Source organism: Hyaena hyaena, unplaced genomic scaffold, assembly GCF_003009895.1.
Source record: "Hyaena hyaena isolate Hyena2069 unplaced genomic scaffold, ASM300989v1 scaffold_530, whole genome shotgun sequence".
Lineage (NCBI taxonomy): Eukaryota > Metazoa > Chordata > Mammalia > Carnivora > Hyaenidae > Hyaena > Hyaena hyaena.
The window spans coordinates 543202-556021 of record NW_024081163.1 but is presented as its reverse complement, the minus strand read 5'-3'; the positions used below and the strand labels follow the sequence as shown (position 1 = coordinate 556021).

Sequence of the window (12820 nt, the reverse complement as noted above, 5' to 3'; positions counted from 1 at the left end):
TAAAGTGATTGATATAAAACGATGTGGTATAGGAAGTCCGGGTTGAGATTTTAGAGTAGTGTTCAGGGAAGATGAGGAAGGGAACTAGAGGACGTTCTGGATTGTAACATGCTGGAAGCATGAAAGTGTCAAAGTAGTGAAGTGCCTAGCAGAGTTACAAATGCACATGGATTATTGAGTACTTAGTGAAGAATATACATATTTGATGGAAGGATACAGTCTCATCAAGGAGATTACTAGATATTTAAAGAGTTAATAACATTTCTTTTTCATGGGAGGGGGAGCTGGAATACTATACTATGTGTTCTGCCTTTCTGATTTTACTGGAGTACTGTTGATTAATATATAGCTGTTTACCTTGGTGAATTTTAAGTGGTCTTAATTTATCATTTTCCTGGGAAAGATTTCATCCATAGTATGAGGGAAGATAGGTAACTATTCTGTTAGAACACATATGTTTGGAAATTAGAAACAAATAGGGCTGTATTTCTTATAATTGGGTTGTAGGAAGACACATATTAAACTCTTTTGGGTTTTCTTTGCTGAAAATGTGGTACATTAAGAAACTTGTCAAATAGTTTTATAACACTGATATTCAGAGTAATTTGCATAGTTTTTTTAAATTACTAGGTATTCCATGAGTAATATTATAAAAGTGATATACTCCCCAAAAAGGAAGTGGGAAAAATCCACAATTCAACCACACCAAAAAGTAATGGGTTTTTCATTAATCCATGTCTTCTTTCAGTTTTTACTCATTTGTGTTTAATATTCTCTTTTCATAATCATGGTAACAACTGCATTTGCTGCCTTTTTCAATTAACATTTATGTAATCTGTAATCTTTGCCAACAAACATCAGCTAAAAAAAATGTTAGTAAAATTCTGAACCTTTGAAAATAAAGATATCTTTAAAAATTAGGAGTGATGGTGCACCTGGGTGGCTCAGTTAAGCGTCCAGCTCTTGATTTCAGCTCAGGTAGTGATCTCACAGTTTGTGAATTCAAGCCCCACATCGGGCTCTGTGCTGACAGTGCAGAGCCTGCTTCAGAATCTCTGTCTCCCTCTCTTTCTGCCCATCCCCAATAATAAATCAACATTTTTTTAAAAAGGAGTAAACAAATAGAATTTTTAGGGTCTCTAAGATATTCAGTATTATAGCTATGTTATAATTAATCACTAGTATTCCAGTAAATACATGTACATAGTATTCCAACTCTCCTACCCACAGTAAAATAAAAATGTTAACTCTTTATGTATCTAGTGATCCCTTGATGAGATTTTACCCTTCCATCAAATATGGAAATACGTATCTTCTTCATCAAGTACTCAATATTTCATGTGCCATAGTTCTAACACATTGACTTTTATGTGTAAAAGTCACATTTGTTTCGAACATGATTTTTTACACTGTTTTTAATAATTCTAGTAATATGTGAATCACCCAAAGGAAAACAAATTTTATGAGAAACTTTGTTGTAGTCTTCTAAAATGGGAAAGAAGATTGGTGACGTTAGAAACCAAGATTCAAACATTTGGTTACCTGCTCGTTATAGAGCTCTATCCCAGGTCCTAAAGAGAAATAAATATAAACTGGACATCTTCCTAATCTTCATGGTACTTAGATTTGGTAGAGGAAACAATCATGACAAAACCACAGTGTAAGCACTATCCCCTAGATCATAAAGTGTACTTGGACTCTGGGAGCATCAAGAAGTGAAAAAGTATTTTTAGCTATGGGTTGGATGAAAAAAGGCAACATTTGAGATGGCCCTTGATAAATAAGTAGCCTTAGGAATATATATGAAAAAAAAGATCAACTATGGAATATGTTAACAAGAAGACAATAAGCTCTCAGTTTTCAGAAGTGATCTAGCCCAGCATATTTTGAAGTGTAATGCATGGAACTCTAATCACTGAAGATGGTCCTTGAAAAAATGCTTCCATTATTAGACAAATTTAGGAGAAGCTGTACAATGTATATGTCCTCTGATGTGGATGATAACGTATAACCATCGTAAGTTATCAGTGAAAAATTACAGTGTAGGTAAAGAATTTATAGAATTACAAAGGCATGAGATCTACCTGTCTTGCCTAAATGTGTCCTTGAATATTTGCTCCTATTTAAATATTCACCTGTAGTGTTCTTCTCTATTCATTTAACCATAGCAGTTTCCCCTTTTTAGAAAAATGATTTGTCATATTCCTGCATTACTTTCTGTTTACTTCCTTGTTTTACTAATGCTGTCTTGTTTAGTGAATTAAAAAAAATGCAGAAATGCATTTTATTTTAAAGTTAGTTATTCTTTTTCTTTAACATTTAATTCTGATTTTTCTAATTTTTCTTTTTTATTTTTCCATTAGAGTGACCTCAGTTCTGTGGTAATTTGATTTTTTATTATAAATTTATATGCTTTTCTTACTTACCACTTTTTGACTCTGCCTAATTAATCTCTCTTTACAAAACATAGTGGAAAAACAAAGTTAGTTGTGAATACCACTTATGTGACTTTAAAAGATGTATATAATTTGTACTTTTTATATTATATTGGTTGTCTACTCTGTGGGAAAAAAATTAGATGGAAGATTAAATTGTCATATTGAAACAGTTATGCTCTCATTTTTAGTGTTTTTCCTTTGGGTGTTTTTTAAAAGAGGCATGTTAATTTGTTTAAAATAGCCTTGGGATTTTCAACCATTTCCTGTAACATTCTTTACTATACTTTAATTTTTTGAGTAATCCCTAGTTGAAATTTATCTTCAGATGCACAGTGGTTTTAGTTTTACGTCTGGGTCAGGTAAAGTTGACCCTTTGACATTAGCAAACAGAAGACCATCAAATTTTCCCAAGTTGGCTAAAGTAATAATTTCAAATTTCTGTTTAATATAAGCAGCATTTGCTTATAATATGCGACTTACATAATAACATCAACTGCTATAGCACAGAATTCTTAATTTTTCAAATGTCAAATGACTTTATACTAACTGTTCAAACTAACTTAATTTTCCATTATGCTGCTTGTTTTTCTTTCATTTTATCTAAGTTCTTCCTAAATTTAAGCAGAAAATAGCATTTTTAAATTTGAAATGGTGGGTCTATGGTTATTTTTTTAAAGCAATGGATTGATGGGATATATTTACCATATTTTGAGAAAAAGTAACAGAATACTCACTCTGAATAGTATATCCTTTTATAGTGATAAATCATTGTATTTCTGTTTTCACTTGAGCACATGTGCCAAGAACTAAAGAATCTGTTTTAGTTTAGATAATAATACTTCACATTATAACTTCATCAGTATATTTTTTACAAATGATTTCCATTTACCTGGATTTAATACATAAAAAGTTACACTAAGTGCCAAATTTTTGGGTCATAGTTTATTTTTTAAATTTCTATATATATATTATTCTGAAACTTTTGAACAAAATAATTATTGAATATCCTTAGTATGTCATTTTTTAGACAGGTTTGTTTCAAAAATGAACCAAGTTATCTGTTATCCTTCAGTTATACACCCAAAAAAATTAAATCACATAAAAAGAAGGAGTTCAGCATAAATCATCTAAATTTCAATCCCTAAATTTTAGGAATAAAAATTTTATATAAAGATACTTATTTAAATTCATAAAAATATTCCTGAATAGAATTAGTTTTCAAATCTATCATTAAGACTACAAAATACCTTATGTTTGATTTAAAAGCCCTACAATTATCAGGTATAATTCACATACTTTTTTTCAGCCCTAAAAATACACTTAAAATGACCCAAGAACTCACTAATGACCACTAACAAACTGCTTTATTCACAAAGCTAAAATTTCTATAAAATTATAAAATAGATTATTTATTGTACTGGTGTTACCTATACTTTCTAAATTCAAATAATATGACCACTGAAACTATATTAATAATATGGAATATTATAATGAAGACCTAATTCTTCTAACATATCACTAAGATGATAGGTGCATAGGTATATATATACTACTAAATCGCATTTTAACATTTTAATGACTTACTAAAAGATTTAGGGTATTTGTCATTGAAATTCCAGTTAAATAACTATTTTTGGATGTTGATACAAAAAATATAGTTATCCCCCATCCATTGTTTGACAAGTTATCAGTTAACTAACACTTGACTTTGCCCCTGTTAATTATGTTAGGGTGAAGATTTCTTTTCTTGCATTAATTATGATAACTTTAATTTGCAGGCATGAACTAATCACAGTTGTGGTTAATGTTTTTTCTTCGTATAGATCAGATATTTTTGTTGAGGTAAATGTTTTAAATACCATTACACTTTGGTGGATATTTTTTTCGTGTCCTCAGACTGATGAAGTATTTCTCGAAGCCCAGATTCAGAATATTACAACCTCACCCATGTTTATGGAGAAAGTTTCACTGGAGCCATCCATAATGTACAATGTAGCAGAATTAAATTCAGTCAGCCAAGCTGGAGAATGGTAAATATGAATTATGAAGTGTTTGTTTTTATCCTGAGGTGTCTGGACTTTGCTAACATTTGGTACTCTTGGGTCGTTTGTAATTTTCTTTTTTAGACTTTATTTTTCTTAGGGAATTTTATGTTCACAGAAAAATTGATCAGAAAGCAAAGTCCCCCACATGCCCCTGTCCCTACTCATAGTTCCCATTTTTTATATCTTGTTTTACTGTGGCACATTTGTTACAGTCGATGAGCCACTATTGACACTTTTGTTAATTACAGTCCATAATTCACATTCGGGGTTCATTTTTGTGTGTCATAGATTTTGTGGGTTTGGACAAAAGTAATGACATTAGCCCCCACTACTGTATTAGATAAAATACTCGCATTGCCCTAAAAATCTCCTGTGCTTCACCCATTCATTCCTCCTTTCATAAAAATACAAGATCCTAGCCATTTGCATTTTATGTTTCACTGTTTGAAACATTTAGTCTTTTAATTTTTATAATAATTCAGTGAGGTAGATATGAAACTCTTCATCCTTTCCTGCAAATGATAAAACTGAGGCATGGGAAGAAATGATGGAGAAGTTAGAAAGGATAAAAATGAAGGGTGAGTTTTAAGAATATTCTCTCAACATTAAAAGGAGTGGTCATAGGAAAAGACAATCTTGGGTTTATTTGTTTTTTTTTTTGCAAAAATGAAATATATGTCTTTCTATAGGTAATTTAAAAGAGGAAGAATAAATATAGAGTTGACATTAAAAATATGGATAGGAAAGTAACTACTGGAGAAAGTAATTGATTTTGTTCATCATTGAAACATTTGCTTCTATCTTATTATAGTGGTTAAATTCAGTAAAGTTTGTAGCCTCCCATATCCCCACTGAGGAAAACAGTAACTTTTCATTCTTTCCCTCATCTTTTAGTTCATTTAAAAATGATCACTTAGTTTACAGTGATACGTTTCTTCTTATTCTAAACTATTTTCCTTGATAATTATAGAGAAAAGGGACAGGATACTTTAGGTTCTGAGTTCTATCATATTTTTTCAGTTGATACATATCCAGTATTTTAGGTAATATATAGCATTCTGTTATAAAGAACCTAAAATTTTTCCATATCAACCGAAATATTTAAAGAAAAATAAATCTTCTCAATTCAAGTCCTTTTTCATTTGTGTTGAAATGGTAAATCAGGGGCGCCTGGGTGGCTCTGTTGGTTGAGCATCCGACTTCGGCTCAGGTCATGATCCCTTCATGGGTTCAAGCCCCGCATCGGGCTCTGTGCTGACAGCTCAGAGACTGGAGCCTGTCTTCGGATTCTGTGTCTCCCTCTTTCTCTGACCCTCCCCTGCTCACACTGTCTCTCTCTCTCTCTCAAAAATAAATAAGACATTAAAAAAAATTTTTTTTTAAAGAAATGGTAAATCATGCAGTTCCTGTCCAAAAGAAAAATCACAGCCATGGTTTTTCTTTTAAGACTTCAGAGAATTTTCTCCATCTCTCTCTCCACCTGTTTCAGTGTAACTACATTTGGGTCAAGAGCATATCTGCAGCCAATGGATACACGCCAGTATTTGTACTGCCTAAAACCCAAGAAGGAGTTTGCAGAAAAAGCAGGCATCATTAAAGGAGTAACAGTAATTGGAAAATTGGATATAGTGTGGAAAACAAATCTAGGTGAAAGGGGAAGATTACAGACCAGCCAACTTCAACGAATGGTAAATCTGGAAAAAACATTGGAGGGGGTTTTGGGGAGGAGGGCGGTGCGGATAGATCAACTTAAATTTTCCTAGGTCTGTGAATAAAAATCAGCACCTATAAAATGCGTTACTGTTACCAATGAATAAGAGGTAAAACACTAGTAATGTTACTGCTTTCTAGGTAGAAGATTCATATTGAGATGCATGAAGAATGTTCAAATATTAATTTATCCATATACGTGGTTTGTTACTCTAACCAAACAGAAATTAAATTACTACTTACCAATTTTTCCCTCCTATAGTATTTCATGCTCACTGTTCATCTGACCTCCACTACATTAAAGGTTTTTTTGCAGTGTCATGCAGCTCTTAGACTTAGTATATTCACCAACTCAGTTCAGATTTTTTTAAAGATTTCAGAACTCTTTTAAAGATTTTAGAATCTGAGTCATCTAAAATTCAGAGTGAGTCCCATTAAAGTTATCTTGTAAGCATTACTTGGATACTTTCCCTAATTTTTGGTCTTAAAGTAGGGATGGCTACCAGTCCTCTTTCTCTTGTACTGTGAGAATATGCTACAAAAATCTTCCCTAGATGCTGAATATTAACTGCTATGATATATTCTTTAAGAATTACTTTTCTTTTACTATGTCAGGCAATAATTGGAAGAATATTTTCACTGGGCCTAATTTAAAATATAGCAGTTGGGGGTGCCTGGGTGGCTTAGTCATTTAAGTGTCTGACTTCAGCTCAGGTCACAATCTCATGGTCCATGAGTTCAAGCCCCATGTTGGGCTCTGTGCTGACAGCTCAGAGCCTGGAGCCTGCTTCAGATTCTGTGTCTTCTCTCCCATCCTGTGCTCGCTCGCTCTCTTTCTCTCTCTCAGAAAAAAAAAAAAAAAAAGATAAATAAACATTAAGAAATTTTTAAAAATAAATTAAATTAAATATAGTATTAGCTGTCATCTTGCCATGGATGTTCCAGGCTTTGATGCTTCTGTGGTCTTTTCCCTGCTTGAGTGTCTTGTGAACAAACATGTATTTTTTTTTTCCTGGATCTGTTCAAAACAATTTTACTTGTGCTGCTTAGGGAATAACCTCACCTTTTTAGAGTTATATATATATAAGCTGCAGGATCTTTGGAAAGCATCCCTTTAAGATCAAACCTATTGAAATTTCTTACTATTTACCTCTGAGATTAATTTGAACTGTACTGAATGTGGAGGAATTACAGCAAACACAGTCAGGGCCCATTGTGTTCTTCTAAAGGCTATGGCAGCAAAAGAAGTAAGAATGAAAAGAAGAAAAGAAAAAAAATAAAAAGTTAGAATGACTGGGAATTATTTTCCCTGAACATCAGCCTGGAGATCCAACAAATGTTGAGTGAATGTGCTGATGTGGTACCTAAAGTGGAAAGGTTTTGTAATAGATGTGTGTTAACCGTGTTGCTTTTTCTCTTAGGCTCCAGGTTATGGAGATGTTAGGTTGTCTTTGGAGGCAATCCCAGATACCGTAAACCTAGAAGAACCTTTTCATATTACCTGTAAAATAACAAACTGCAGGTAATGGCAGTGTTTGTGGATGGGTGTCCTTTCCCCCTCGCCTGCGTCAAAGAGAATTAAAATCTTTTGACTGTGCTCTCTTAAGTTTCTCCTTGACATACAGCCTTCTCTGAGGTTGATGTTGAATACTGTAAAGTTCTTCATCTGGTAACTGTATGTATTACATATTTTTGAGGTCTTCATTAGTTATTTTCTGTGTTTTATTTCATTCATGCATCGTACCCTACGAGGTAGGTATAAGTTATTCACATTTATGCAATACAAAGCCAATTCAGAGGTTAAGTGACTTAGTCAAGCTGAGAGAGCTAGAAAAGTTGGGACCAGAATTTGAAACCAGTTGTATCTGACTTGAAAGCCCATGCTGTTTTCATTGTTTGCACTTCCTCACACTTCGAATGATTAAAACATAAACTAGTTCATTCTTACGGAATAATACATTATAGGTTGAACATTATAAGATAGATTTTTCTGAGCCATATTTATACCTGAACTGTATCTTTATTATTAAAAAAGTAAAAATTTGTTATGAATTCAATACACAGGGTCACTCAATCATAGATTGGAAAATAGAGCCTTATAATAGAGAGTATAATCTAGCTATTGGGAATGCAAAGAGGACAGGGCTTTTTTGAAGCCAGAGAAACTCAGGATTAAAGTCCAGTCCTATCACTTCTGGTACAATTTGTATTACTACTTGGAGTGTATTATTAGTTGCAGCACTTTGATACTGTTGCGATGATGAATCCCAATCCACTTGGTCTGAATGTTTAATCTTTTAAAATACCGTATCCGTTCCAAGTTTGATATACGAAATACTCATCCTTAAGAATTACAAAAATACCTCCCTCCCTCTGAAGCTAGTGACCCTCCCACATAGTTAATCATTCCTTTCTGTCATAGCAAATATTAATATAGTTTTTTAGTGATGTTCATATATTGCTTTAATTATCAGTCTCTTCTTATTAAATTATGCATTATTCAACAGAAGGGACCATGTCTTCCCTAGCATTGTAAATGCATTGCCTGCCATGTCATTGGGAGTTTAGTAAACAGCGACTCACACAGGTGAAGACCCTTTGTGTATAAGTGTGCTTTTGGATTTTTTGTGTAAAATTTTTGAGGTATAGCAAATCAGTGACCAAATGACAAACCACTGTAAAAAATGAAGAAATTCACTTCAGCTTTAGGTGATTGAAGTTTTCCAAAAACCACCTGTTTCTTAGATCTCCAGTTTCCCTATCTAGAAAAATAGGACCCCCACTACTACCACCCACCCACACATAGACACATACACATGACATACACTAAATGGATTTTTGTGAAATGTAATGAGAAAATTCATGTAGTGCATCTAATCTGGTCTTTGGCACATAATGGATACTTCAAATGTTTGTTGCAGAGACACAGACATATAAAGCTAAATGTTATTAAATGAGTATGTGTAAGAATCTATAAATTGAAATTTAAATAAATATTTAAAATATGGAACCAACTGTGAGGATAAAAAGAGCTAAAACAGTTGAGTGTAGTCACAAGTGCTGGTAGAGCCAGAGGACTATTTTATACTATGAGCCTTTAGTTATTAAAAAAATATATTGTGTATCTTCATTGAAAGTTATTTTTAACTTCACATGTTTAAGCTAAACTGGTGCTATCAGTTATAAACAGAAGCAGTCTGGGGCACTTGTGGGGATGAGCACTGGGTGTTATGTGGAAATCAACTTGACAATAAACTATTTGTAAAAAAATAAATAAAAAATAAACAGAAGCGGTCTTTTTCATGTAAACACTGAACAAACCGGAATAGTATTTACTTAGAAATCTTGTCTGTCATTTTGTTATCTGCAGGGTAAAGGAACACATAGGTTAAAGAGCAAAAGACTCAGTTTATCTTTTTCTTTCCTGTAGAATACTTAACAGAAATAGGAAGGAAACATAGCAACAAGATTAGACACAGATGTCTGGATGTATCCCAGAGAAATGGCAAAGCTGCTAACAGATCAGCATCAGGGAGCCAAGGGTCAGTAATAGAACCAGAGGCTTATATTCAGACAGGTAGATCAATCTCAGTGCCACTGTAAACCCTAGAAGATGCCATCTCTTTCATTTTCCTGATTGTCTAAGTGAAATAAAAATGATATCCTAGTTTTTATTTTTGAATCCGGTTTTTATTCTCCTGGACACCCCCAAAAAATTCATTGGCACTAGTAGAAGAAATATCACAGAACTGCTTTGTGAAAGGAACAAGATTTATTCCTGTCCTTCTGATTCCTCCAGCAGTGAACGGACTATGGATCTGGTTTTGGAAATGTGCAATACCAATTCTATCCACTGGTGTGGCATTTCAGGAAGACAGCTTGGAAAGCTACATCCAAGTTCCTCGCTCTGCCTTGCCCTTACTCTCCTGTCTTCAGTACAGGGACTGCAGGTTTGCTCTCTTTTCAGTAATTTCAGTATATGGGGACTATTAACCAGTGGTCATTTACTCTTTCCATTTTTTGCCCTCTGGTAACACCAATGAATGAAAATTTACACAAGTATCTTTCTCTCAATAGAGTGTCTCCGGCTTAAGACTAACTGACACGTTCTTAAAGAGAACATACGAATATGATGACATCGCACAGGTCTGTGTGGTATCTTCGGCCATCAAAGTGGAGAGCTGAAGAAAATTTCCAGTGTTCTGCTTTTCATTGATTTTAACAGAACTTTCTGGATTTCTGTCACCTTTGTGAAATGATCAAGTCTACAACAAAAATATCTATTATTTAAATTTCTTTCCTGCAAAAGTTAAAATATTAAATACTTGTTTTGAAAAGAACCATCTACTGATTTTATCTTATGAGCTGTATTCTAAAAGAACATTTGTACATTTTCTTTACACATCCTATTTCATTTCTTTTCTAGATAACTGTTGGACTTTGTTCTCCAAAAGCTCTGTATTTGAGGCCATTTGCCTGTAGCAAGTATCAGGAAAGGGGGTCAGCAAACATTTTGTGTAAAGGGCCAGATACTAAATATTTGTCTTTTCAGGGAATGTGGTTTCTATTCAAAATATTCAGCTCTGGGAGAACAGCCAGTAGGTAAAAAGAGCAGAGCAGTATTTACAAAAACAGGCAGCTGGCCAGATTTGGCCATCAGGCTGTAGTTTGCTGACCTTGATCTAGAAGATAGAATTGTTTCTTAAAACTTTAGATTCTTAAAATACTTTATTAAAAACTTTTCAATTAGTCCATTTTTTCACTAACTCCTCAGTCAGCAGAAAAAGTTGAAAACAACTAGAATAAAAATAATAATAATAAATAAAACAACTAGAGTAGTCCTCATGTATAACCTTATATTGTTTTCAAAGTTACTATATTTGTATGAATCTGTGTTTGTATGTATATATAAACACATACAAATTTCAGTTACTAACAGCAGATCAGAATTGGTTTCGTTTCTTGGATTGTTGACTACTCTGTTAACTTGTAACTAAGAAACCTGGTTATTTTCTAATTCAAAGCCAAAAATTCCTGGTTTTTTTTTTCATATTGAAAAACAAGCGACTTATTTTCATAAGATATATTTAAAGGATTTCTACCTTCTGATACTTGATTTTGAACCCTAAATCATGCATTACTGCTACAAAATTGTCTATCTCTATATGTAATCACACTCATTTACTTATGTCAGGAACAAAACAGTGAGAAAGTTAATACTGTCAACAATTTTGAGAAGCTCCTGGGTGGCTCAGTTGGTTAGGCATCCAACTTCAGCTCAGGTCATGATCTCATGGCGTGTGAGTTTGAGCCCCATGTGCTGACATCTGTGCTGACAGCTCAGAGCCTGGAGCCTACTTCTGATTCTGTGTTTCCCTCTCTGCTCCTCTCCAACTTGTGCTCTCTCTTTCTCTCAAAAATAAATAAAAACATTTAAAAAAAAGATTGTAAACAACTTTGCAACATGAATATAGTAAGTTTGAATATTTTGTAAGGAAAACAAAAGCTTATGCTGTTAAATACTTATTTTGGTAAGTTGAAATTCAAGAACGTATACAGAATTGCATAACTGTTAAGAGTGCATTAAGCCAAATACAAAAATTTGTTTTTTTAAATGCATAATTATTTATTGCCATGACAAATTATTTGGTCCAAAGTGAAAACTATATTCAGAATGAGATTTGCCCCTTAAATTGCACTAATAATGAAATCTGTGCAAAATAAAGTGCAAGCAATGTAAAGTTGAAGTCTGTCTTCCAGAATGAGTAAGATTAAATAAGACTTTATAGCCACTGCACTGTGTATTTTGATTGCTTTTCAAGTGTCTTCTCATGATTGAACCTTCTGTTTCATTGTTCCAGATTTAAAAATAGCACATAATGGTCTCTTGGAATCTGCTATATAATTTGATCTAATTATAAACTCTCTTTTTATGATACACATTGTCCATCCCTTAAGTAAAGGTTAAGATAATGTTATCTTAGAAAGGATCTGTTTAAACCATATTATAAATTAGATAAACAGTTTGATACATTAAATGAAAATATCATTTGCATAAAAAGGAACTTTTAGGTTTTACATAGCATCATAACAGCTATAACTACAATAATGAAATGTGGTTAATGGAAGCCAGTCATTCCTAAGTGGAATGAATATAGATTCAATGTCCTGTTGTTCCATACCAGCCAGTATAGTACTTGGGGCATTCCTTATAACTTTAAGAGGAGCTAGAACAATACAACTGCACCAAACTTTCTTGAAATAATTTGCAATGTAGTGATTCCAAAGTAATGAAGGTATCTGAAGAGCAAAAATGACTTAAATAAAATGGAAATCCAAGTAAGTGGACTGATACCTAGACTGAATTTGTCATACGTGGTGTATCAGCCAAGAAACATACCAGACAATGAGAAAGAATGAAATCTGGCCATTTGTAGCAATGTGGATGGAACTCGAAGGTATTATCCTAAGTGAAATAAATAGGCAGAGAAAGACAGATAACCATATGCTTTCACTCATATGCAGAACAGGAGAAACTTAACAGAGGACCATGGGGGAGGGGAAGGGGAAAAAATAGTTAAGGAGAGGGAGGGGGGCAAACCATAAGAAATTGTTAAATACTGAGAA

The 12820-nt window shown here is 33.3% G+C and overlaps 1 protein-coding gene across 4 annotated transcripts in view; it reads left to right on the top strand.

Moving 5' to 3' along the window:
- Positions 1 to 11506, top strand: part of TRAPPC13 (trafficking protein particle complex 13) — a 40228-nt gene extending 28722 nt beyond the window's left edge. The window contains exons 8-13 of one of the 4 annotated variants that reach the window (XM_039255523.1): positions 2364 to 2381; positions 4335 to 4468; positions 5973 to 6171; positions 7615 to 7715; positions 9996 to 10143; positions 10271 to 11506. In XM_039255523.1, the coding sequence (XP_039111454.1) occupies positions 2364 to 2381; positions 4335 to 4468; positions 5973 to 6171; positions 7615 to 7715; positions 9996 to 10143; positions 10271 to 10378 (708 nt within the window). In that variant the 3' untranslated portion in view covers positions 10379 to 11506. Of the gene's footprint in view, positions 1 to 2363; positions 2382 to 4334; positions 4469 to 5972; positions 6172 to 7614; positions 7716 to 9992; positions 10144 to 10270 lie in introns of all 4 variants that reach the window. The other 3 variants (XM_039255522.1, XM_039255525.1, XM_039255524.1) reach the window with 3 other exon arrangements.
- Positions 11507 to 12820: the final 1314 nt, after the last annotated feature.